The sequence below is a fragment of the Lotus japonicus genome, chromosome 3, assembly GCF_012489685.1.
Source record: "Lotus japonicus ecotype B-129 chromosome 3, LjGifu_v1.2".
Classification (NCBI taxonomy): Eukaryota; Viridiplantae; Streptophyta; class Magnoliopsida; order Fabales; family Fabaceae; genus Lotus; species Lotus japonicus.
Genome location: NC_080043.1, coordinates 65390987 through 65416400, shown reverse-complemented (window position 1 = coordinate 65416400; position 25414 = coordinate 65390987). Strand labels below are relative to the sequence as shown.

At 42.9% G+C, this 25414-nt stretch overlaps 2 protein-coding genes across 2 annotated transcripts; one reads left to right on the top strand and one right to left on the bottom strand.

The window, feature by feature from the left end:
* The first annotated feature begins 1601 nt into the window (after positions 1–1601).
* On the top strand, positions 1602–19089 carry LOC130745309 (putative pectinesterase/pectinesterase inhibitor 24). The gene is made up of 3 exons (XM_057597493.1): positions 1602–2203; positions 16923–17423; positions 18128–19089. Exons 1-3 carry the CDS (start codon positions 1657–1659, stop codon positions 18802–18804), a joined length of 1725 nt encoding a protein of 574 aa, XP_057453476.1. The 5' UTR covers positions 1602–1656; the 3' UTR covers positions 18805–19089.
* Positions 19090–19357: 268 nt separating this feature from the next.
* Positions 19358–25414, bottom strand: LOC130745308 (probable pectinesterase/pectinesterase inhibitor 47). Its single transcript, XM_057597492.1, has 3 exons — positions 24528–25414; positions 21090–21444; positions 19358–20389 (listed from the first exon to the last, which is right to left on the bottom strand). Exons 1-3 carry the CDS (start codon positions 25359–25361, stop codon positions 19695–19697), a joined length of 1884 nt encoding a protein of 627 aa, XP_057453475.1. The 5' UTR covers positions 25362–25414; the 3' UTR covers positions 19358–19694.

The following is a 25414-nucleotide window of genomic DNA, read 5'->3' as shown; positions in this document are numbered from 1 at the left end:
AATAGAAGTCTCCTCCTTGTACCTCAAATTCCTCAAGGAATTCAACAAATACAATTTATTATTTCCTGATTTAGAAGCATACAAAGATCTTCTACCACAAGGATCTTGCATGTTCCTCACTAGCAATGGGATTATAAACATTGTCTTCTACAAACTGCCGAATGAAAAACCAAACCTGCTGATGTTCAAAAATCCATTCCTCATCAGACATGTCGTCTGGCTTCTCAATAGAAAACACCGGACGATGCAACTTCTTCACAAATAACAAATCCTTCATCTTGCCTTCCACAAGTGATAATTAGTGTCATTCAAACAAATAATCCTATTTGTATTTGCCTCCATCATTCAAACAAATCAAACAACCCCATAACCAAAGAGCTCTGATGCCGCTCTGATGGGAAATTCTAACGAGCAATATGCAGCGGATAATAATTTTTCCAACTTGTTGAATCTGTGAGGAGCAATAACAAATAATGCAGCAACTAAAAATCATAATCAAAGAGACACCAAGATGGTTAACGTGAAAAAAACCTTCTCAATGTAAGAAGTAAAACAACCACATAGGCACAAGCAAGTAATCAAGCTCCACTATAATGGTACAAGAGAGTATCAAAGTATAGTAGAAATCGTGCTCAATAATTGGCAAACAACAAAGCAAGAAACTCAAAATAGAGAATTTATATAGAGAATCTGAAAAACCAGAAAACACTAGCTATTACTATATCCGCGCCCAATTTCTCTCATGTCAGACAATGTTTCGCCGATCCAACCGTCCAGAATGAAGTATTATGAGTCACAAACATGCTGCCAAAGTTTATGCGAACCAGTTTTTCCTCTATTCTCTCTCACTTTTCTCTTAATTTGCTTGATCTCTTGCCAAATCAGACATTTCTCATGTGTCCAGCTGACCTCTCTCTACTTGTTTAAGTGAGATAAATGGGCTTACTCATACTAGACCTTTCTCCACAAAAGAAGGGAGCTCAAAACCCCAACACATCCAATACTCGTGGTTCAGTATTCCCTTATCCGAACTATTTTCATAAAAAAATATAGTTATTTAATACGTAGAGAAGTTGGACACCCGTTTTTCTATAATTTCAGATAGATCCAAACTCTCTTTCCAAAGAATCTTCATCCTCTCGTATAGCTAGCTTTATTAGAAATTGGGAGGCATATACTCAACCACAAAAGCTAGCTCAAGAGTTGAGGTTTGCACTACCCTTATAAAGGCTATCTATGTTCTATCTCTAGCCAATGTGGGACTTCTAACAAGCTTCGCTCCTCTTGATTGAATTGTTTCCTTTACTTACTTCCTCCCCAGTGACGACCGAATTATTTTCAAAATTTATATAATACGTGCACTCATTAATCCACCATAAAAAAATGAACACTATCAGAAAAGAAAATTAAAGAAGGTTGAACCTGAAAACAATACATATTTATGCAACATGTCAGCCACTTCATTCATCATTCAACAAATTAAAGATGTTAGTGTCTTGCACGTAAAACCGCGTTACGCTCTACCAAACTCACACAATCTTTCATCTATATTATAAACATAGAGTTTTTTTCTAGTAACAATATAAATATATACTTTTTGACACACCTAGGTGTTCCCTAACATCAACAAGCTAGTTAACAAAACAAGCCTTAACCATGTCTTCCTATGGCAAACTCGATGAAGCAGAACAAGCCATGCTCGTGGTTCGCCGCAGAACCCGAAAGCGAGTCACCATCATAAGCCTGTCCACAATACTCCTCATCGGTGTTGTGTGTGGTGCTGTGTTTGGAACCGTTGCTCATAGAAATGACAATGATGACAATGACAATAGCTCAAACGGTAACAACAATGCTCAATCGCTTGCAAGTTCGGTGAAGGCGGTTTGTGATGTGACATTGTACAAGGATGCATGTTACAACACCCTTGGTCCTCTTGTGCGGTCAGGTAAGGTTCAACCTGGGGAGCTGTTCATGTTGTCCATCAATGTGGCCTTAACTGAGGTTTCTAGGGCTGCTAAGGGTTTCTCTGAGCAGGGTGGTTTTGAGGGGTTGAATGTTGATAACAGGACTAAGGAGGCTTTGAAGAATTGCAAGGAGCTTCTGGGTTTAGCGGTTGATCATCTGAATAGCTCTTTGTCTTCTGGGGGGAAGTCTTCACTGCTTGATGTTTTGGAGGATCTTAAAACTTGGTTGAGTGCTGCAGGTATTGTTTTTAGTATTTATAAGATTTATGCTTTTCTTGTTTGGTCCAGCATTTAATTATAATTTTCATGAGTTGAATTTAAGTGGGAATGTTGAATCATAATCTTTTGTTGACACTTAGAATTAGTGGAAAAGAAGTCGGATAAGAAGAAAATAGAGAGAATATGAGATGTCATATGTGATATAATTGAAAGGAGAGAATAGGTAGAACTAAATAAGATGAAAATGAAGTGAAAAAATATATTTGAGTGTGAATCAAGATTCTTACATAAATGAATAGATTATGGAAAAGATATGATAAAGTATCTATTAGTATAGACAGGCGGAGACAGAAACAAATAGAAGATACGAATCTGAAATATGTGATGTGATAAAAATAGTGAGAAATAAATAAAAAATCAGTGCTTGAGAAATGCATGTAATAATAATAGTGGTTTATGAAACTCTTGTATCATTAATGATCTCACGGATCCTCAAACAAATTGTTTGTGAGGGAATTAAGTTTCTGGAGGAGAAAGGAAGGAGATGCAAAATATTTATTTCAAATAAATATTTCAATTTTATGTTTTTAGAAGTTTTTTATATAAAGTCAAACATTATATTGAAATGAAGTACAATGGGTACTTTAACACAATACAAAATACAAAATACAGATAAAAAAGAAAAACTGAAAAAACCCTGAAAGCAAGACTCTATAAGAAGTGTCTCATTAAAACCTTACTAGCTAGGAAAATCCCCTTAAGAAAAACTTAATGAAAGAAAAAAAGTACACAAATTATAGAGACTAGAGGACACTTCCAGGGTAAAAAGCAAAAGCACCCTGTAGAAAAACCCTAAGCCATTACATGAAACCCCACCAAAACAAAATAGCCAAGACCACTAGTAACAGCAACATTCAAGACCCTTCTCGGCTTCTCCGGTAGCACTATAAGCAAAATCCTTTATGCCACCCACCCACAACAGAAGCCACGAAACAAGCAAGGATTAAATTAGCTGGCAAAAAGCAAAATAGCTCCAACTTTGCTGCAATTCTATTATCCAATAATTGAGTAAAAACTTTTTTTTTACAATGAGTAACATAAACTTTTTTTTTGTCAATGATTGTTACTTAGCTTCATTCATAGAAAATGGGCAAAGGCCCAGCCAATACAAGATAAAGTAAGGGTTGGGACAGGAACATAATTCTAATTGAACGCTAAACCATAAGAGAAAAACATTGAGAGCAAGTTCAGCAAATTAGGTACACTAACTACCAGGGGCAAAGGCAGCGAAATAAAGGCTCATAACCGAGGCTACAGAAAACTCAGTCTAAGCAAGTACACCAAAAACTGCTCAGTGCACCAAAGGGGAAACCAGGGGAAACTCATCCAACTCCTGTAGCTGCCAGCCCGTGAGCTTCCTGGTTTTGTTCCCTTGGAATCCAACTGAAGACACATCCAATCTGCAGGCTGTGAGCCAAGGCCATGGCTTCTCTAACTGTGAGATTTTCTGCACAGAGAGGGGAGGGAGCAAACACCTTGTTCACTTGGGAGAAGATCCGTCTGTTGGAGGAGTCCTTTAGGATAATTCCAATTGCACTTCTCATGAGTGGTGCTCTGAACGCAGCATCCACAATGATTCTTATGGTGCTAGGAAGGGCAAGCCTCACTCCATGGAAATTAAAGGATTGGGGGCGGGAGGAGCCACTCGCTTAGGATGCAAAAATGCCTGGATCATTAGGCAGGGGTTGAGCAAGTTCCTCACAAGCTAGATTGATGCGAGCCACCGTTGCTTGCGGATTTGGCATTTTGGCTTGGAAAATGTTCATTTAATTGAAGTTTAGGTGGGTCGTGACCCAATAAGCCAATTCTTAAATAGGGTTTGTTTTCTTTTAAAATTTGGACCAAGCTATGTTTGAGTCAGCTTCTTTTTACCTTCTCATATTTGGAAAATCACTCTATATGAGTAGGTTATTTTTTTTTTTTAAAGTAGATTATTTTTTATAGTACAAAATATTTTTTTCTACACTGGTTATTTATTTATACCAAGCGATCATTTATAAGTTTATATAAAAAACTTATTGAAATAAATTAAAAATAAGTTATAAATAAATATAAGTACTCATTATAAGTAAATATGAAGAATTTATAAAAATAATTTCAAAACTTATAGGTAAGTAGATAATAATCTATTTATATAAACTCTTCTAAATAATCATATAATATAAGAATTTAGGCTTAATTCCAGTTTGGGTCCCTGATGTTTCAGAAATGTGTGACTTGCGTCCCCCGTGTTTAAAACGTGCGGTCAAGCTCCCTGACGTTTCTAAAACGTACGATCAAAGCCCTTCCGTCCATATCTGTTTGGTTCCGTCTGTTGACCAAACGGAGCTGCGTCCACGGGTAATAAAACGAGCTAATTTAGTCCCTGATTTTTCATCTTTGTGCAATTTGTCTCCCTAATGTTTAAAACGAGCAAATTTACTCCCTCATGTTTCAATAAAATTTAAAATAAAACAATTTAACTAAAACGCTAAATAGTATCAGAATATAACTAAATATAAATTATAAAAAATCCAAATCAGTTAATCTGTTTCACCTGTAATCTCACTCTCTTCATCATAGCCATAACCACCAAGGTCTACCATATACAACCAACCCCAAACCACCACCTCTTCCTTCTGAACTCACTATCTTCTTCTTCTTCTTCTCCTTTAGATCTGAACCTGCTATTCTCCATTACAAAACCCACATCTACAAAATCGACATCAATATTTTCTGTTCAAATCCCTAAATCTCAACTCTCACAACTTCAGTAAGGACATCATCCTTAAACATGTAGAACGCCACTCCAGTATGCTCACAAGTAACGCTATCACCTCCTGCAAATCCCCTAGTTCCACTCTCCTTTCTGGGTTTCGTTGCTTTGATGATTTCTGGGTTTTCTGGGTAGTAACTGATGGCTTGCTGCCGATCTGGATGTGGCTCTGAGGTTTTGCAATGACCACGAATTTCAGCCAGAGAGGGCAACGATGATTCTGAAAGATGAATGTGTGGCTAAATCCGATGAGATGAAATGGGCTTATCCCTCTCTAAATTTTATGGGGGTTTTACCTCCTCCCATATTCCTGGAATTCTAGTTTCTTGCATTATTTATGTGTTTTTTGTTTGTGCTGGATCTGTTTTTTCATGAAAGATTGAGAGTAATGTGTGTGTTTGAAAGTGGAAGATGAACTAGTGAGAAAATTGTTATTACTATTTTTGATAAAGGTGTTGTTTTGTTAACGAACATGAATTGAAGATTCAATATTTTTTCTTGAATTGTTGTTGATTTGAATCTGTTTCAGATTGTGTTACTTTGATAATGAATGATTTGTTTTCATTCAAAATTAATGATATATTTTTTTTTCTGAAACAAATTAATTATCGTTTTTTGTTACAATCTGTTAAAGATTTATTTTTTGAAATTTTGTTTTTAAATATTAGGGAGGCAAATGGCACAAAGATGAAAGATTAGGGAGTAAATTCGCTCGTTTTATTACACGTGGACGCGGCTCCGTTTGGTCAACAGACGGAACCAAACGGATATGTACAGAAGGGCTTCGATCGCACGTTTTAGAAACATCAGGGAGCTTGACTGCACGTTTTAAACACGGAGGACGTAAATCGCACATTTCTAAAACATCAGGGACCCCATAAACTTATAAGTGATTAATCTATTACCACCGTATAAGCTCTCACAAACACCTTTCCCTGCATGGGAACAAAGTAGTTTTGCCTTTCCCCTGCACGGGGAGAGAGAAAGAGAGAGGAAAGGGGCGGAGACGTGGAGTGGTTGAGTTATGAGGTTGGTGATGAACTCTGCTAACAAATGTCACAGATGCGATGTCTTTTATGGCTGTTGCCTTTGTGATTTTTTCTGACTTTTAAAAGAATTTAACATGATCTGGGAGGGGTTAATTTTGGTGGGTTTTATCAAAGATACGATGGTTTTCTTCACCTTTCTCCACGGATAACTTGTTTAAAGCTTTCAATGCAATGTACAGATGATGTATAAGCTTGCATGTCAACCATTTGATAAAATGTTTAGATGAGTGTATCATGTTGGACTGGGCGAGCCCCTAGAGGGGCAACGCCCAGCATGTATCCCGCCCTGAGGCGGGGCTCTGGCCTTCAGATGGGCCTTGATCTCGGAGGCCCAATTGGCCCAATAGGTAGTACCCAAGCTCTATAAATAGGAGGTAGTTATCAATTGTAAGGGACTTTTGGCTCATTTGATGAAGTAACACATAAAATTCAGCATTCTCTCTCTTACTCTCTCTCTCTAGCACAATCTCTCTACCCTTAGGTACTATACCTTTCCTCAATGTTCATTCCCAGAACATTTGGCGCCGTCTGTGGGGACTGTAAACTTTCTACTCCCATTCACGTGGATTGATTGTGCATGAAGTTACCTCTGATTGTGATTGTGCATGAAGTTACCTCTGATTGTGATTAGGCAACTCTCTGGTTTTCCGATTTTGATTCTGTGACTAGTGTTGGTTTTCCGATCGAGTTTGCATCGTTTCTGGTTTAGATGGAGACTCGACGCAGGAGGCAACATCATTCACCAATGCGACAGCGGATTTCGCCGCCTCGGCGGCCTCATCGTGTGGACCTGGATTCTCCGGTGCGAACGGCAGGAGTACAGTCGCCCTCTCCTCCTCCATCACCACCACCTCCTCCATCGCCTTCACAGGTGGGATCTCGGGAGCACTCACCAGGGAATTCACCTGCTCCGGAACAACAACCGGCGGTGACGCAGGAGCAATGGCGCCATTTGATGCGCAGCATTGGCAACATCCAGCAGCGGAATGAGCATCTACAGGCTCAGTTAGATTTCTACCGTCGCGAGCAGCGAGATGATGGAAGCAGAGAAGCAGATTCCGTGGCTGAGTTCCGTCCGTTCTCGGAAGATGTCGAGAGTGTGGCGATTCCGGATAACATGAAAACGTTAGTTCTGGATTCTTACAGCGGAGATTCCGATCCGAAAGATCATCTACTGTACTTTAATACGAAAATGGTGATAATTGCGGCGTCAGATGCGGTGAAGTGCAGGATGTTTCCATCGACGTTCAAATCGACGGCAATGGCGTGGTTCACAACTTTGCCGCGTGGATCGATTTCAAATTTCAGAGACTTCTCATCCAAGTTTCTAGTGCAATTCTCGGCAAATAAGAATCAGCCGGTGACGATCAATGACCTATACAATATTCGCCAGCAGGAAGGGGAGTCACTGAAAGAGTACATGGCAAGGTATAGCGCGGCGTCGGTAAAGGTAGAGGACGAGGAGCCTCGAGCTTGTGCTTTAGCATTTAAAAACGGTTTGCTGCCGGGAGGGTTGAACAGCAAATTGACACGTAAGCCGGCGCGCTCGATGGGAGAGATGCGTGCTCGTGCCAGCACTTATATTCTCGACGAGGAGGACGACGCTTTCAAAAGAAAGCGCGCGAAGTTGGAAAAGGGCGACACGTCGCCCAAGCGCGTGAAAAAAGATAGGAGCGGCGAAGATAAGGGGGATGGCAAACAGCAGAGGCCAGGTAAGGGGAAGCCGGTATTCAAACCGACCAAGGAACAGTTGTATCCACGGCGCGATGATTATGAACAACGTCGGCCTTGGCAATCTAAGTCTCATCGCCAGCGGGAGGAAACTGATATGGTGATGAACACAGATGCATCGGATATGCTCCGAGGGGCAAGCGACGCAAATCTAGTGGATGAGCCGGAGGCCCCAAAGTATCAGCCACGGGACGCCAATCCCAAGAAGTGGTGCGAGCTCCACCGGTCCGCCGGGCATGATACGGATGACTGTTGGACTTTGCAGCGGGAGATTGATAAGTTGATTCGGGCGGGATATCAAGGAAATCGTCAAGGCCAGTGGCGCAATGGTGGCGATCAAAACAAAGCGCACAAGCGGGAGGAGGAGCGAGCGGACACTAAGGGCAAGAAAAAGCAAGAATCAGCGGCTATCGCCACAAAAGGGGCTGATGACACGTTCGCTCAACACTCAGGACCGCCCGTCGGGACCATCAACACCATCGCCGGGGGATTTGGCGGCGGTGGCGACACTCATGCGGCGCGTAAGCGCCATGTTCGTGCCGTTAATTCCGTTCATGAGGTCGCTTTTGGATTCGTACACCCTGACATAACAATCTCGATGGCGGACTTTGAGGGGATAAAGCCTCATAAGGACGACCCGATTGTGGTGCAGTTAAGGATGAACAGTTTCAACGTTAGAAGGGTACTCCTGGATCAGGGTAGTTCGGCTGATATTATCTATGGTGATGCATTTGACAAGTTGGGACTAACTGACAATGATCTAACTCCATACGCGGGAACCTTGGTAGGTTTCGCGGGGGAGCAAGTAATGGTGCGGGGATACATTGATCTAGACACAATATTTGGGGAAGACGAGTGTGCTAGGGTTTTGAAGGTAAGGTATCTGGTTCTCCAGGTGGTAGCATCCTACAATGTCATCATTGGGCGAAATACATTGAATCGCCTTTGTGCTGTAATTTCGACAGCCCACTTAGCGGTCAAGTATCCGCTAAGCAGTGGAAAGGTGGGAAAGCTGAAGGTGGACCAGAAGATGGCGAGGGAGTGTTACAATAATTGCCTTAACTTGTACGGCAAGAAGAGTGCGTTGGTTGGTCATAGATGTTATGAAATCGAAGCTTCGGATGAAAATCTTGATCCCCGGGGCGAGGGGCGAGTAAATAGGCCCACGCCAATTGAGGAAACGAAGGCGCTAAAGTTTGGCGATCGCACTTTGAAGATTGGGACCAGACTGACGGAAGAGCAGGAGACGCGCCTGACAAAACTGCTTGGGGAGAACTTAGACTTGTTTGCTTGGAGCTGCAAAGACATGCCTGGAATTGATCCAAACTTCATATGCCATCGATTAGCATTGAATCCAAGTGTCAAGCCAGTTTCACAACTTAGGAGGCGCTTGGGTGGCGACAAAGGGAAGGCGGTGCAACAGGAGGTCGACAAGTTGCTGGCGGCAGAGTTCATCAGGGAAGTGAAGTATCCGACGTGGTTGGCGAACGTCGTAATGGTGAAGAAGGCGAACGGGAAATGGCGAATGTGTGTAGATTACACAGACTTAAACAAAGCATGTCCAAAAGATTCGTATCCCCTTCCCAGCATCGATAGCCTTGTTGATGGTGCCTCGGGCAACGAACTGCTTAGCTTGATGGATGCTTACTCTGGCTATCATCAAATCCGCATGCACCCGGCAGACGAGGACAAAACGGCTTTTATGACTGCCAGAGTCAATTATTGCTATCGCACCATGCCGTTTGGACTAAAGAACGCTGGGGCTACCTACCAAAGATTGATGGATAGGGTTTTTGCTGGGCAGGTGGGAAGAAACATGGAGGTTTACGTTGATGACATGATTGTTAAATCAGTACGAGGTTTAGACCATCATCAAGATCTGGAGGAAGCATTTGGCGAAATAAGGAAGCACAGTATGCGCCTCAATCCGGAGAAGTGCTCTTTTGGTGTTCAGGGGGGCAAGTTTTTGGGATTCATGATCACATCCAGAGGAATCGAGATAAACCCAGAAAAATGCAAGGCGATTCAGCAGATGAAAAGCCCTTCCAATGTGAAAGAGGTCCAACGTTTGACGGGGCGAATAGCAGCTTTATCTCGGTTTCTTCCCAAGTCTGGTGACAGATCTTTTCCTTTTTTCAAGTGTCTTCGTAAGAATGTCGCATTCGAGTGGACGGCGGAGTGTGAGGAAGCTTTTGTTCGCCTCAAGGAACTCCTATCGTCACCGCCAATCTTGTCGAAACCAATGCAGGGACACCCGCTACATTTGTATTTTGCTGTGAGCGATAGTGCTCTGAGTTCTGTGATGTTGCAGGAGATAGATGGCGAGCATCGAATTGTTTATTTTGTTAGTCACACACTCCAGGGCGCGGAGGTCAGATATCAGAAAATTGAGAAGGCGGCGCTGGCGGTCCTCGTCACCGCCCGGCGGTTGAGACCTTATTTTCAGAGTTTTCCCGTAAAGGTGCGGACGGATTTGCCCTTGAGACAAGTATTACAAAAACCGGATTTATCAGGTAGATTGGTCGCCTGGTCGGTTGAATTGTCAGAGTATGGTTTGCAATACGATAAGCGGGGCACGGTTGGTGCGCAGTCACTAGCTGACTTTGTGGTCGAGTTGACTCCAGATCGGTTTGAAAGAGTGGACACTCAGTGGACTCTCTTCGTGGATGGATCCTCCAATAGTAGCGGCAGCGGCGCGGGAGTAACGTTAGAAGGGCCGGGGGAACTAGTGTTGGAGCAATCTCTGAAGTTCGAGTTCAAAGCAACGAACAACCAAGCAGAATATGAAGCTCTCATCGCCGGATTGAAGTTGGCGCGGGAAGTGAAGATCAGGAGTTTGTTGATAAGAACGGACTCACAATTGGTGGAGAATCAAGTGAAGGGAACTTTCCAGGTCAAAGATCCTAATCTGATCAAGTACCTTGAGCGGGTACTGTATTTGATGACACTCTTTCAAGAGGTCGTGGTGGAGTACGTTCCTCGGGCAGAAAAACAGCGGGCGGACGCGCTAGCCAAACTGGCAAGCACGCGGAAGCCCGGCAATAACAAAAGTGTGATTCAGGAAACGCTGGCGTACCCAAGCATCGAAGGCGAGCTCATGGCCTGCGTGAACAGAGGGAGAACATGGATGGATCCCATAATATCTATCTTGGCGGGGGACTCGGCAGAAGTGGAGCAATGCACGAAGGAGCAGCAGCAGGAGGCGAGTCACTATACTCTCATTGACGGACACTTGTATCGCCGTGGTTTCTCGACGCCATTGTTGAAATGTGTACCGCCAGAGAAGTACGAAGCGATAATGTCTGAAGTACATGAAGGAGTGTGCGCGAGCCACATCGGGGGAAGGTCTTTGGCTTGCAAAGTGTTGAGGGCGGGTTTTTACTGGCCCACCCTCAGGAAAGATTGTATGGACTTCGTGAAGCAGTGCAAGGAGTGTCAAGTGTTCGCGGATTTGTCTAAGGCACCGCCAAAAGAGTTGGTAACGATGAGCGCCCCGTGGCCTTTCGCCATGTGGGGTGTGGACTTAGTAGGACCTTTCCCGACCGCCAGGGCACAAATGAAGTTTATATTGGTGGCGGTGGACTACTTCACTAAATGGATTGAGGCGGAACCCTTGGCCAAGATTACTTCTGCAAAGATAGTCAATTTCTACTGGAAGCGTATTGTTTGCAGGTTCGGGATCCCAAGGGCGATCGTATCTGACAATGGGACCCAGTTTTCAAGCTGTCAAACAAGGGAGTTCTGCAAGGAAATGGGCATACAGATGAGGTTCGCCTCTGTTGAGCATCCGCAGACGAACGGGCAGGTGGAATCTGCAAACAGGGTAATCCTACGAGGACTAAGACGACGACTCGCGGAGGCTAAGGGAGCTTGGTTGGATGAACTTCCGGCGGTGCTGTGGTCGTACAACACCACCGAGCAATCTACTACAAGGGAAACCCCCTTTAGAATGACCTACGGGGTAGATGTAATGTTGCCGGTGGAGATTGACAACTTTACATGGCGGACTCGACCAGGTTTTGAAGAGGAAAATCAGGCCAACATGGCGGTGGAGCTGGACCTTTTGTCGGAAACGCGCGACGAGGCGCACATTCGGGAAACAGCGATGAAGCAGCGCGTGGCGGCAAAGTTCAACAGCAGGGTTCGCGTCCGAGATTTGCAGGTTGGCGACCTGGTCCTCAAGTGGCGATCGGGAGCCCCGGGGAACAAGCTTACTCCCAACTGGGAAGGGCCCTACCGCATTATTAAAGTTCTTGGTAATGGGGCCTATCACTTAGAGGAGCTTGATGGGAGGCGGTTACCTCGATCGTTCAATGGTTTGAGCTTGCGCTACTTTTATAGTTGATCGCAGGCGAGAAAGTGAACAAGGCGGAATCGCCGGAGCCAGATATCTTTAAGATTTTCCGAAGTGTTCTCAAATTCTCCAATGTACTGCAACGACAAATCAATAAAATAAAACGAAAATTCACGAAATTCGTGTCCAAAAAATTCCAGGGATTCCCTGACGATCGGAATTGCCGATCGACATAAAGAATTACGGCGATCACTAAGTGGGACAAGCTTGATCCCCAAAGGGGCTTGCTGGAACCCTGAAGGTTGTGGCGATTCCACAAATGGCCTTTGACGCCTGGGAATCACCCTCCGGAAAGTCTGACGTGATCGCCGGTCCCGTAAACGATGTGCTGGGTAAGTCTCGCCAGAATACGACGAGCGCCGTTAACTAGGCAAAAGTCTTGGGACCCCCAAATGGCCATTGGGATCCAAGCATTGTAAGCCCCGAGCGGGCAAAGCCCCGAGCGAAGTCCTCGAGAATGGAGGCCGTTTCTTCCTATTAGGGAAAAAACGTCTAAAGTCTTGGTGGTGGAATACCAAGCAACAAGTCCTAGTTAAAATTAAGGCACGAAATCGTTAGGCGTAATTCAATCATATGACGCGTGAAAAATAGCGCAAGATATAAGGTCGGCGAATGAATAGGAGGGAAGGCGAGTAGTGTACGGCGAAAGCATTCCAATATGACTTACAAAATATCCAACGGCGATATAAAAAGCTATGGCGAAGGGTTGCTTAAACATAGACGAATGGCGGAAAAGTACACTACAAGGTGACAGTAAAAGATAAAAGTAATGTTAAAAATTACATTATTCATTGTTTTCTTTCTCCTGTTCTTCTTCTTCCTCTTCTTCTTCAGTCGCTGTCCAGAGGTTTTGGTCAATCAGGGGAGGATCGTCGGGACCAACCAGTCCTGCGGCGGTTATCTCTTTCATTACTCCCATGGCGCTAAAGTCAAAGTTCGGGTACAAATGTTGGGCCTGATCTTTGGCGAGGTAGAAACCGCGCTCGCGGTTGTCAAGGGCGATGTCAGCGGCTTGTTCCCTCGCCTCAATGGCTTTGGCCTTCTCCGTCGCCAGCTCGTCCTCTAGACTTTTGATCTTTGCTAGTTGGGAAGCAATCTCAGCATCTTTCGTGGCGAGGGCCTCGGCATGAGTTTCGGTCGCTTTCTTGATCTCCTCGGACGTAGCCTGCATCACCGCCTCCATGTCAGATTTCGCCAAGGCCAAGGACTCCGCAGACTTTTTCTCTTGCTCCGCCAACGCCTTTTTCACTAACTCCAGCTCAGCGCACAGTATGGCAAGCTCTGACTCCTTAGCAATCAGCGCCTCGCCTCGGGCGATCAAGTCCTTCTCAGCTTGCTCTTTTTCCTTCTTGCAAGCTTGAAGGCTTGCATCAAGCTCATCTGCTTCTTCCTTCATCAGCGCCAGCTGATCCTCCAGCTCGCCGATTTTAATCCCCGCCGTGCCAATCATCTTGTCGGCATAGACTTTGTCTTTTCCTGCCTGCGTCGCCAGTTTGTCGAAACGCTTTTCCCAAGCAGCGGCGGCTTCTTGATGCTTAGCACTTTCGGCCTTCAACCGCTCAGCTTCAACGTTGGCGGCATTGAACTTCTCAAACGTGTGAGCAAAGATGCACCCAGCGCGTAGGAGGCAAGCAAGAGTCTCCTCCTTGGTGTCATTCAGGCCCCGACTCAAAACTTCTTTTTCTATAACGTCACGGTTGAGACCAGCAAGTAAGAATTCTGAGGGTTCAATGGCGTTGGGGAGCATATTATAATAGCTTGAAGAACCGACCTCGGGAGCAGGGGCTTGTTCAATTTGAGCTGCTTCAGAGGTAGTGGCAGCGCCAGGACAGGATTTTTCCCCTTGATGAGGCGGGGAAGGCATGGAGCCCGCATCATGTGTTGAGGGCGGGCTAGGAGGCGCATCTTGGCGAGGGGGAGACTTTGGGGTTTCATTTTCTTTTTCCTTATCTCCAATAGGAGTGTCGGAAGACGCAGCAGCTTTTGTGGCGTTAACGCCGGCGGAGGCGGCTGTGGCGCCAATAGAGGACTCAGCGGCAACAGCAGCGGTCGCACCGGCGGAGGCAGGAGAAGAAGCTGGTACGGCGGTTGGCTCGGTAGCTGCGGCGACAGAGGCTTCAGCGACATTTTTGCCTTTAGGCGCAGCAGCAGTGGTGGGCTGAGCGCCAGGGTTGGATGTGCCGGCGTCGGAGGAGGCTTTGGTCAATCTTCTCCTCTTGGGAGCTTTGGTGCTCTCGGCTTGGTTCTCAGCACCGCCCCGTTTTTTCGCGTCGCCCTCAGTGTTGAATTTTGGGGAAAAGCGAGCCATTCTCCTCTCGCGGGCCTTCAGGAGCTCGGCGTTCGTGAAATTCATATCTTCTGTAACAATAAAAAAAAAACGATCAGTGATAACATAGGAGTCGAGAAAGGAAATGTCAATAATAAAAGTGAGCTATGGGCAACCTAAGTATTTGGGAGTTCTTGAGAGGTCAGCGCCCTCAAGGACTGTTGTGCAGTCAAGGATGGGAAGTGGGGCAAGGAGATTAAGAAAGGCTTTATCGTTGGCGGACAAGGAATCCTCTGAAGGATCGGTGATCCCGTTGGGCTTCTCTGTCCAGTAAAGAGGAAAGAGGGCGGTCCCGTCTCTGAGGGTGAATGCCTCTGGGTAGGCGGGATGAACCGCCACACGGAAGTACTTTCGTGCGAAGGAGGACTTCGCGTTACTTTTGTGGGGATGCAAACACTTCCGGCCGGCTCGGGCCTTCAAGGAAATCCATCCTTTGTTTTTGATGGACTTGGGGTCGACGTCGTAAAGGTAGAAGAAACTGGTGGGGGATGGGGCGATGCCGACAGCGGCGCTTAGGATTTCAAAACATCGAATGAAGGCCCAGGCGTTAGGGTGGAGTTGACAGGGAGCCGCGTTGATGTCGCGGAGGACGGTTTGGACAAAGGGCGAGAAAGGAAGCCTGATTCCAAGCTCGCTAAACATGTATTCGTACGCAAAGAAAAAATGGGATCTCTTTACGTCGCCGTCTGGCTTGTGAAGCCAGGGGCGATCCCCGGGACTGCAAACCCAGATCCTGAGTTTGGCGTTAAACTCATCGTCATTGGACAAGCCACCCAGGGAGTTCACGAATTGCACAATGGGATCGCTATCTTGGAAGATGGAAGGTTGATCTATAGCCTCGTGTTTGGGGGCTACTTGGACTGGAAGGGGCAGAGTGGCGTAGGTTTTTAGTCGGTGAGCTGGGATCTCCGGAACCTCTAAACGGAGGCCGCCGGCAGCGGTGGAGTCAGGGTCGCTTTCGGAGGAGGAAGAAGAGTGATTAGGGGAGGTAGGGTTTGAAGCCATTTTTAGAAGACAGTGAAGTGAAAGAAAGGAAAAGATCAGTATGTGTGCGATGTAAAGATAAGGACAGTGGGACTCACCGGAGTAGGATGTGAAGAGTGGGTAGCGGAAAGGGTGATAAGCGACGGCTCCGGAGCGGAAGTGGGCAGAAGGAGTTTGGTAAGCGATTAGGGAAGTGAAGAGGGGTCTCGGAAAGGGATGACAGTGGGGAAGAAGGGTTTTTATAGGAGAAGGGGAGAAGCTGGAAGGGTGACGCGTGTTGGACGCGTGTGGAAGGTTGGAAGTCATGATGGTTTTGGGGAGGTGGGTCGCGTGCAAAGGGGAGTTACTGCGCACGATGGGACGGTTATGAAAGGTGAAGTGACGGTTCCGGAGAAAGAGGGAAATTGATGTAACCAACACATCACGTGGGGCAGCCACGTGAGGCAGATAGAAATTTGAAAGGGTTTTAAAATAAGGGAAAGCGCGAAAAGCCTCGCCACTATAAGGATCAAACGCCATCGCCTGACGATTGACACCAACAACGAAGTTCAGTCGCTCGCCGGGGTCACCGCCAGTCAATGATTGAATGATCGGCACATGACCCATGCCTGCCACCTTTCCCGCCGGCGAGCGATCATACACCTGCTCCAACTTATCACCAATACAAAGTAGTCGTTCTCGCCGCTTGCGGACTTGTGGACTTGCCAGCTTGGTTTGCTCGTCAAGTCAGTGGACTGGGTAACTGAAAATGCTAGTTTCCTTTTGCTCACGCCATGTTGGCGATATAGTTAACTTCTCTTTTCTCAAGCCATGTTGGCAGTGTAGATTCCGGTGTACAATAAGACATGTAACAGCATTTAAAAGACACCCTTAGCTCTCGTACCTCGAGCTCGGTGTCTTGTGGACTAGTGGACTGGGCGAGCCCCTAGAGGGGCAACGCCCAGCATGTATCCCGCCCTGAGGCGGGGCCCTGGCCTTCAGATGGGCCTTGATCTCGGAGGCCCAATTGGCCCAATAGGTAGTACCCAAGCTCTATAAATAGGAGGTAGTTATCAATTGTAAGGGACTTTTGGCTCATTTGATGAAGTAACACATAAAATTCAGCATTCTCTCTCTTACTCTCTCTCTCTAGCACAATCTCTCTACCCTTAGGTACTATACCTTTCCTCAATGTTCATTCCCAGAACACATGTGAAGGGTATAGTGGTATAGATTATTGATCAAACAAATTTTAGTTTAGAAAAGTAACATTGAAGATGCAAAAATATGAAAACACCAAACAGCTTTAGCTTAAATTTTAAAGCTCCCATTTTTAGTTTAAACTTGTAAGTAGCTTTTAAGCTCTAAAAACAAGTTGGGTCAAATGCTACCTAAGTATAACTCTACATTTTATAAGTACTACTTATTTGGCCATATATATAGTTAACGTGTGACTTCTAACACATCTATACTGAAATTGTTTATTCATCTGCTGAAACAGGTACTTACCAGCAGACTTGCATTGATGGCTTTGGTGAAGCCTCATTGCAAACCAGTGATGTGAGCAATCTCAAAAATTCAACAGAGCTCACCAGTAACAGCCTTGCCATCATCAATTGGCTTAACAAGGCCGCAAGCGCAGTGAACTTGAGGCGGCGCTTGATGAGTTTCCCCAATCACCACGATGAACAACCAAAGTGGCTTCAATCTAAAGACCGGAAGCTGCTTCAAGCAGATGATTTAAAGAAGAAAGCTGACATTGTTGTGGCCAAAGATGGGAGTGGAAAATACAAAACAATTTCTGCAGCACTCAAACATGTCCCTGAAAAGAGTGACAATAGGACTGTAATCTACGTGAAGAAGGGGATTTATTATGAAAATGTCAGGGTGGAGAAGACTAAATGGAATGTCATGATCATTGGTGATGGTATGAATGCTACAGTTGTATCTGCAAGCCTTAACTTTGTGGATGGCACCCCAACATTTTCATCTGCAACATTTGGTATGTCACACTTCTCATTAAGTTGAAATTTAATAGTAGCATATCAATTCTTGAGTGAGCATAATGTCTATAGGCTAATAATAAAAAGGAGCATCGAATCTAATGGTGAGAGATTTCACATTAACTAGAGATCAAATAAGTCCTTATATAGTATATAGCTGTCCTCGGCCCTAGCTAGTTTTTTAGATAAAGTTCAGTCTAACTTAATTTTAAAATGTTATGAAAGTCTATCATAGATCTGTTTAGTGAGCCACCCTCAAATGTCTAGTCTGCAAACTTGATGCTCCAAATATCCAGGGAGCTAGGATCTTCTCCAGCTGCTTGAGCGTCCGGCCATTCTAAATAAACAATGTAATATTTCAATAAAATAATTACATTTTTTCTTAAGTCAATCTCAACCATCTAACAAACAAATCAATGGCTATAATGAGACTCGAGGGAGGTTGGAGAGAGATTTGTGGAAGAGGATCCAGATGCCGTGTTGAGAGGTCTCAATTTGACTAGAGTAATTTGGCCAGTAAATAATTTCTTACAAAGGATAGAGTCATCCTCACCTTGAGCTCGGTTTCGGGGTTGAGTTGGAGCTAACTCGAGTTCTAAGATCGAAATTTTGTTATGTAAGAATTATTGTTGCAGTGTTTTCCAACACAATTTGTACAAGTAGGTGATTAACATTCTTGTTTGTTTTTTGGTGCAATATTCAGCTGTGTTTGGGAAGAATTTCATTGCAAGGGACATGGGCTTTCGGAACACAGCTGGTGCAGCGAAGCACCAAGCAGTGGCACTAATGACAAGTGCTGATTTAGCAGTTTTCTATAGATGTCAAATTGATGCATATCAGGACACTCTTTATGTTCATTCCAATCGCCAATTCTACAGGGAATGCAACATCTACGGAACAGTTGACTTCATTTTTGGCAACTCTGCAGCTGTCTTACAAAACTGCAACATTTTGCCAAAGCTCCCAATGCAGGGTCAGCAGAACACAATCACAGCGCAGGGAAAAACTGACCCTAACATGAACACAGGGATTTCAATTCAGAATTGCAGCATTTCGCCATTTGGGAACTTGAGTTATGTCCAAACATACCTGGGAAGACCCTGGAAGAATTACTCAACCACTGTAGTTATGCAATCCACGTTGGGCAGCTTCATTAGTCCAAATGGATGGTTACCATGGGTGGGGAACTCAGCACCAGACACCATATTCTATGCTGAATATCAGAATGTTGGACAAGGTGCTTCAACAAAGAATAGGGTTAAATGGAAGGGTTTGAAAACCATTACCAGTAAACAAGCTAGCAAGTTTACAGTCAAGTCCTTTCTTTCAGGGGATAAATGGATCCCATCTTCTGGTACCCCCTTTAAGTCTTCTATGTGACAGCTTGGATACATTTATACACAACATATGATGCAGTTAAGCCTTACTTTGTCAAATTTGTCTGTAATGTTGTTTTCTCCTTTCCCATGATATTCTTGTTTTTAGTAATTTTGTCACCATATTGATTGATTAGTTTGAGGCTTCTCCTGAAACTCTTTTAACCTGCTAGAGACATTTCTGTACCCACTTTCATATTATGTTATGTTTGCACCAAGGCATAAGGTAGGTTCCTTTTTGCAAAGTGGATCATTGATCTTATACATTGTATAAGGCAGGCTTTGTTTTTCTTTGAGTAGGCCTATCTATGATCTCTGTCTTTTTTAATGTACTATGGCTTGGAGTACCCCATGTACTCCTATTAATATTATTTTGCTTACAAAAAAGTTCAATCCCATATCAGGTTAATAGAGTCTAGAATTTTGTTTTCCCAATTTAATGGTAATTTAATTTAAATGATAACTGGTTACTGGTTAGGACAGTGAATGCATGCAAATTTGCACACAATTAGTAGAGACTTTACTACCAAATAAGTTTACATAAACATCCATAAAGATACACGAATGATAACCTTATTTTACATATAAAATTTAGAATTTCATCCAAATATTCATGATGTGGCCTTTATTGAGCTCGGATGAAGATCATTTGTCCTCATTTAGTGTTCTCTCCCATGTCCCACTAATCAAATTATTACATGTAGGTATGGGTACGACAATTATAACCTAGCATGACTAGATTTTAAATGACATGACACAGTATGATTGGTGGTACAAGGAAGAGGACACCAAATGGAAACTGAGGACTTCGGTCTTGTCAAACTCTCCTAAAATAAAAAAAGCGATGTTACAACTAGCAAATGAATGAAACAAATTTACTACTTCAGTATAACTTCAGTCATCAAGTCCTCCAGTGTAGGGTATATCTGTCTCAGGAAGCCATGTACCCCCCAAGGTAAAATTAAGGACAGTGAAGTTCAAAGCTTGAGTAGCATTCAAGAGACTGTAACCCTGCCATTTTACCCTATTGTTGGTATCAGCACCAGGTCCATTGTTGTTGAACTCGCCATAAAAGAGTGTGTCTAACCCAACAGTGCCATTCCACTCTAACCATCCAGCAGGATAAATCAAATCACCAATGTATGACTGCAAAAACACAGTCCTGGAATACACTTTCCATGGCCTGCCTAAGAAATTCTTAGTGGAATTCAAAGCTGCAGCCAAGTCTGGTGCAGCATCAATCCTGCAATTCTGTATTGAAATTCCAGTGTTTTGGTTGGGATCAGTTCTGCCTTGTGCCGTGATGGCGTTCTTCTGGTTTGGCATTGGTTTCCTGGCATAGATGTTGCAGCTCTGGAAGACCACTGCAGCATTGCCAAAGATGAAATCGACGGTTCCGTAGATGTCACATTCTCTGTAGAATTGCCTGAGGGAGTGGACATAGAGAGTGTCTTGGTAGCCCTCAAAGCTGCAACGGTAGAATGTGGACAGGTCTGCATTGTTCCTCACTGCTACTGCTTGGTGCTTCTGAGGGCCTGCTGTGTTTCTGAATGTGACATCCACTGCAATAAATCTTTCTCCGGAGACAGCTGCAATGAACATAGTAATTAAGACTTGAGTGTGTTTGTTTCAGACGGTACTGATAAATGAAGTTACTTGAATATTTTAGTTGAAAAATCTCCAACATAGTTATAAGAAAAAGTTTAGTTTTTGGTTTAACACAACTATCCTTCACAGAAGGCAATTGCAATTGAGTCGGGAACATTCAAATCTTGATGAGGCCAGCTCTTCTAATGGATTTGCTTTTTCCATACAAAAATTCAAACTCAAGACATTGCTTAAAGGAAATCAAGTATCTACCACTTAAATTAACCAACCAACTATGCTAATTTTTATTACCATTAGTTTAACACCACAATAACATGTAATTATCATTTGGATACAAATGTATGGCTTAAAACTTTCTCAATATATTTGTGGGATTTCTCAGCTTCTCCTTAAAAAATTCATCAGAAATTCATATCACTTCAAGTGCACTGTAGGTTCACGGAGTCACTCAGACAATCCTACATTCATGCAGTCAAGAAATCTTAGTTGTTCAATCAAAGATCGGTCGACTCATATATTTCATCAATATTAGGCAGCAGAAATAAGCTTAACATTTTAGTCATTCGATCTTTAATGAAACGATTCAGATTCCTTAGCAGACAATCCTATATATATGCGCGTGCACACGTCACTTGGGCACTATGTTGAATTATCAAGCAAAAAAGAGGAACATTTACTTACAAAAGGTTGAAGAATTGAAAGTTGTCCAACCATCTATGACACTGTGATTTCCTGTGATGCAAGTCTTGTTGATTCCGTCACCAATAAGCAAGATATTCTTCTTTTCTTTGGGAACAGCTACATACTCCTCATAGTTTCCTTCTTTGACATAGATGAGAAAATAGCCATCTTCAGGCTTCAAATGCTTGGGTGCTGCATCAATAGCGTCTCCAACGGAAGTGAAGTTGTCTGTGCCATCATGGCTAACGACCACAAAGTTGTGTAGCAGAACTCCTCTGCTTTCACTTTCTTTAAGAATCCTTTCACTTCTAGCACAATTGGATGAGTTATTGCAACTATACTTTGTGTGAAGAAGCTGCAGCAAAATAACGTTTCACTAATTAACAATTTTTTTGTCTAAATGACCCAAGATTTACCTCGGCTAAAATCACCGAATTTTTCATTACTTAACAGTTAACAATTAATTAACAATTAGAAGATGCATATATGAGAGAATTATTTCCAATACTACAAGGCATAAACAGTGGCATGTGGTGTATGAGTATGAGAAGGTGCTAACTGGGGTACTTAGCGCGTTGCATGTGCATGGTTTTAATTTGCTAATGGCAAAATTAACAAGCAAGGAACCACGTGACTGATCATTAATCAAGTTGTCAGATTAATTATTATCCCAAGTTTTTAGTAATTCAGAACAACAAGGTTGACCTGCAACCGACCAATAATCTATGGATCTGGTTGACTTGGCCAATGGTTGCATTTTTAATTACACTTTATTGATCTTCAAATCTGAAATTAGGCTGACTCAATGTCAAAATTTATTGTCTGACCATGAGTTCAGCTTTTGATACAAACATGACTAGGCCAGGTTGGAGCATGCTTTACAATTTTTTTTTTGAAAGCAAATTGTTTGTGTTATTAAATATGTATATACTAGCTAGTCAAAATAGAGTTTGATCCCTTGACTAAATTTGAACTCGTGATTTCTCATGTAAACATAAATAGAAAACATTACTAATAAACTTCGATGAAAATTGAATGGTGATTCACACTTCAATCATATTATTATTACTAACATTACTAACAACTAACATTAATCTATTAAAAAAAACTAGCATAAAGTTTTTACTACATGTTATTAAATGAACTTATAAAGAAACTCTTTTAACTCATGAATTAGATTTCTCTGAGCCCGGCCCAGACCAAACAATTTTTTAAATAACTTTTTAGTCATACACAAACAAATATCAGTTATAAAACGTAAACATCATCAGTATAAACACCTTTCGTACACTTCATTTTTCTCTTTATCTTTCTTTTATTATCACACTACATCATATATCATATGAGGTTGTCTAAATGACTCATGATAAAGTTTGGGTTAAATAACTCATCATCCAATCACATTGGAGATAAATGAGTTGGAAATAAATTAATAAATAAAATTAAAATTTCTAACTCACTTATCTCCAATGTGATTGAATGATGAGTTATTTAACCCAAACTTTATCATGAGTCATTTAGACAACCCCCTATCATATTTATTATTTTTCTTTCTTCTCTTCAAATTTCTCACTCTCGATGTCTACCCAACATTTTCCAAACAATATAAGACTGCTAATTTTTATAAAAATCAATATTTATTAAAATTAAAACTTAATAGTTAAATGGACTTAAATTTATTAAGTGTAATGATAAATCCTTCTACATATTAGTATGGATGACCTAAATGGTACTTGATGAAACAAAATTCCTTAACTTCAAGGTTAAAATCTTACGGGTAACTATGAATTCCATTCCAGAACATTTCATTTTCACATGTAATTTTTTAGCATGTAAAAATGTTTGTTGAGACTTATCAATTTAGATATTTGAGTATGTAAGTCCTTTAGGAATAGACTTAGCATACCTGATTATGAAGTAAATTTTCAGACCAATTATACTGAGGCTATGTTTGAGCAATGAGTTTAGTGACAGATTAGACTCGGACTTTAAAAAACTCAATAAAGCTCGGTCTATTTTCATCCATATATACCATTATTAGCCAATATATATAGGCATGCGGCACGAGTTATAGGTAAATTTCTTTTAGAATCATTGTTAGATTATAAGTCGATCAGTTGGTCGTTTAACAAAGCCTTTGGCATGTAATATACGAGTCATAGAGCGTAATTTTTTTGAGTAATAACATGAAAATATACAGAAATATTGTTGGTGATTTTAGTATCATCAATGGATTTTAGTAGTAATGTGATTTATTGAAGGCCGATGCAATTATGCGTTAAGCTCGGAAACGAGTTAGGGTAGTGCGGAGCCCACGCTTGTTGAGCCTACGCATAATTGACCGCGATTAGATTGCGGGGTTCCAAGGGGCGGAGCCCCTGGCTGGGGTCCCGCTGCCAGGTCAGCGGGCGGGGTGATTATTCGGTTTTATTAACCGTTTTTCCAATTCCTGAAACAAACTCCTTATAAAGGAGTTATTTGGCCCTCAGTTTACATACAGAAAACAGAAACCAAAATTACGCTCTACATTCTTGATCTGTTCTTCATTTGCCTGAAGCAGATTGATCTTCAGAATTATCCCAACAAGGATTTCGTGAACCCAGGCAAGAATAGGGTCGAAATACTTTGTTCGGAAAGTGTTCAACACGATTCTTCAAAGTTATCCATGATTATCATACCCTAATTTCTAACAAATATCATGACAATCAACTGACATATATGTTAGCTAGCGGCGCTTTTTAAACTCCATAAAAATTTGAATATGTTATAAACCGCCGCATGTATGTTAGTGGAGTGTTGCAGGAATATTGTACGCCCATTATTATTAATGTTTTATTTTTTTTATAGGCAAATTTTAGTGGTTAGTTGTTAGTAAGTTAGAAAATCCCTTCAAAGTTCCCTTCCAGGATTCGAACCCTGGACCTTCCCCTCCCACCCTTATGTCCCCAAGCTCTTACCACTTGAGTTAACCCTCGGGGACATTATTAATGTTTTATGTTTTTTTTTTCTTTTGGCCACCAGTTTCCACAGGGAAAAGGGCCCAACATGACTAATCTGGTTCGGGATACAGTAGTGATGTTCATGAGCACAAAGATATTATTTTTGACCTATGAGGGGATCGAACCCAGACCAGGAGCTAGCCTAGGTGAAATCCTTTAAGGAAATGCACATTCATCACTTGTGTCACCCTTGTGGTTTATTAATGTTTTATGTAGGTAGATAAATTATGTAAAACATCAATTTAGATATTTGATTATGTAAGTCCTTTAAGGTATAGCTCAAGTGACAAGAGCTAGTAGACATATATGCCGGAGAGGAAAGATCCAGGGATTAATCCAGGTCAGTTGTAGTTTGTCTTATGTAAAAATAATAATTTAACCATAAAAAAACTACCATTATGTTAAGAATTAAAGATGACAAAAATATAAAATAGTATACCTTAATAAGCTTTTCAAGTGGCTGCCTCACTTTGAAATTCTTGGTGGGAAGCCCATGTTTACGCGTCTTATGCTTCTTCTGGTTTTTCCTCACAGCCTGTGAAACCAACCCAAGCGACACACTGTAAAGCTTCGTCAGATCCCTGAGAGGCACCGCAAGAGCATCAGCAAACTTACTCTTGATCGCCACCAACCCATCATAGCAAGTGTAGTGGTTTGTGGCCACCGCACTCAGATACGTCTCGACATCTTCCACCACCTCGTCGACGCTGGAAGCCTCCGTGGAGTCTTTCAGCTCGTCGGAGACTTTCTTCAGAAAGTCCACGTTGAGGTTGTTGAGCTCGCCGCAGTCGTCCAGTGCGCCGAGCTCAGCCTGGTTGAGGGAGGAAGAGTCGTGGTGCTTTGTCAGGAAGTCGTTGAAGACTTTGGAGAGTTTCTTGGCTTGTTTGTGGCTTTGTTTTATGGAGAATTTGCCTAGGTGGTAAGGGTCGGATGGGGAAGAGCGAATGGAGGAGAGGATGGAACGGCAGAGTTTTGGGTAGAGTGTGGATTTGCATGCTTCAGAGGAAGAAGGAGGAGGAGGAGGAGCTTGTGTTGGAGATGGTGATGGAGTTGAAGAAGGAGGAGGAGGAGGAGGAGCTTGTATTGGAGATGGTGATGGAGAGGAAAAAGGAGGAGGAAGAGGAGCTTGTGTTGGAGATGGTGATGGAGAGGAAGAAGGAGGAGGAAGAGGAGCTTGTGTTGGAGGCGGTGATGGAGCTTGAGCTAAGAGTAAGGGTAAGAGGAGGAAGAGGGAGAGAAGGAAGGGAAAGAAGGACATTGGTGGGGTTGACATTATGGAATATGTGTGAAGCTTTTGTTGTGTGTGTGTCTGTGTTTGGTCTTGGT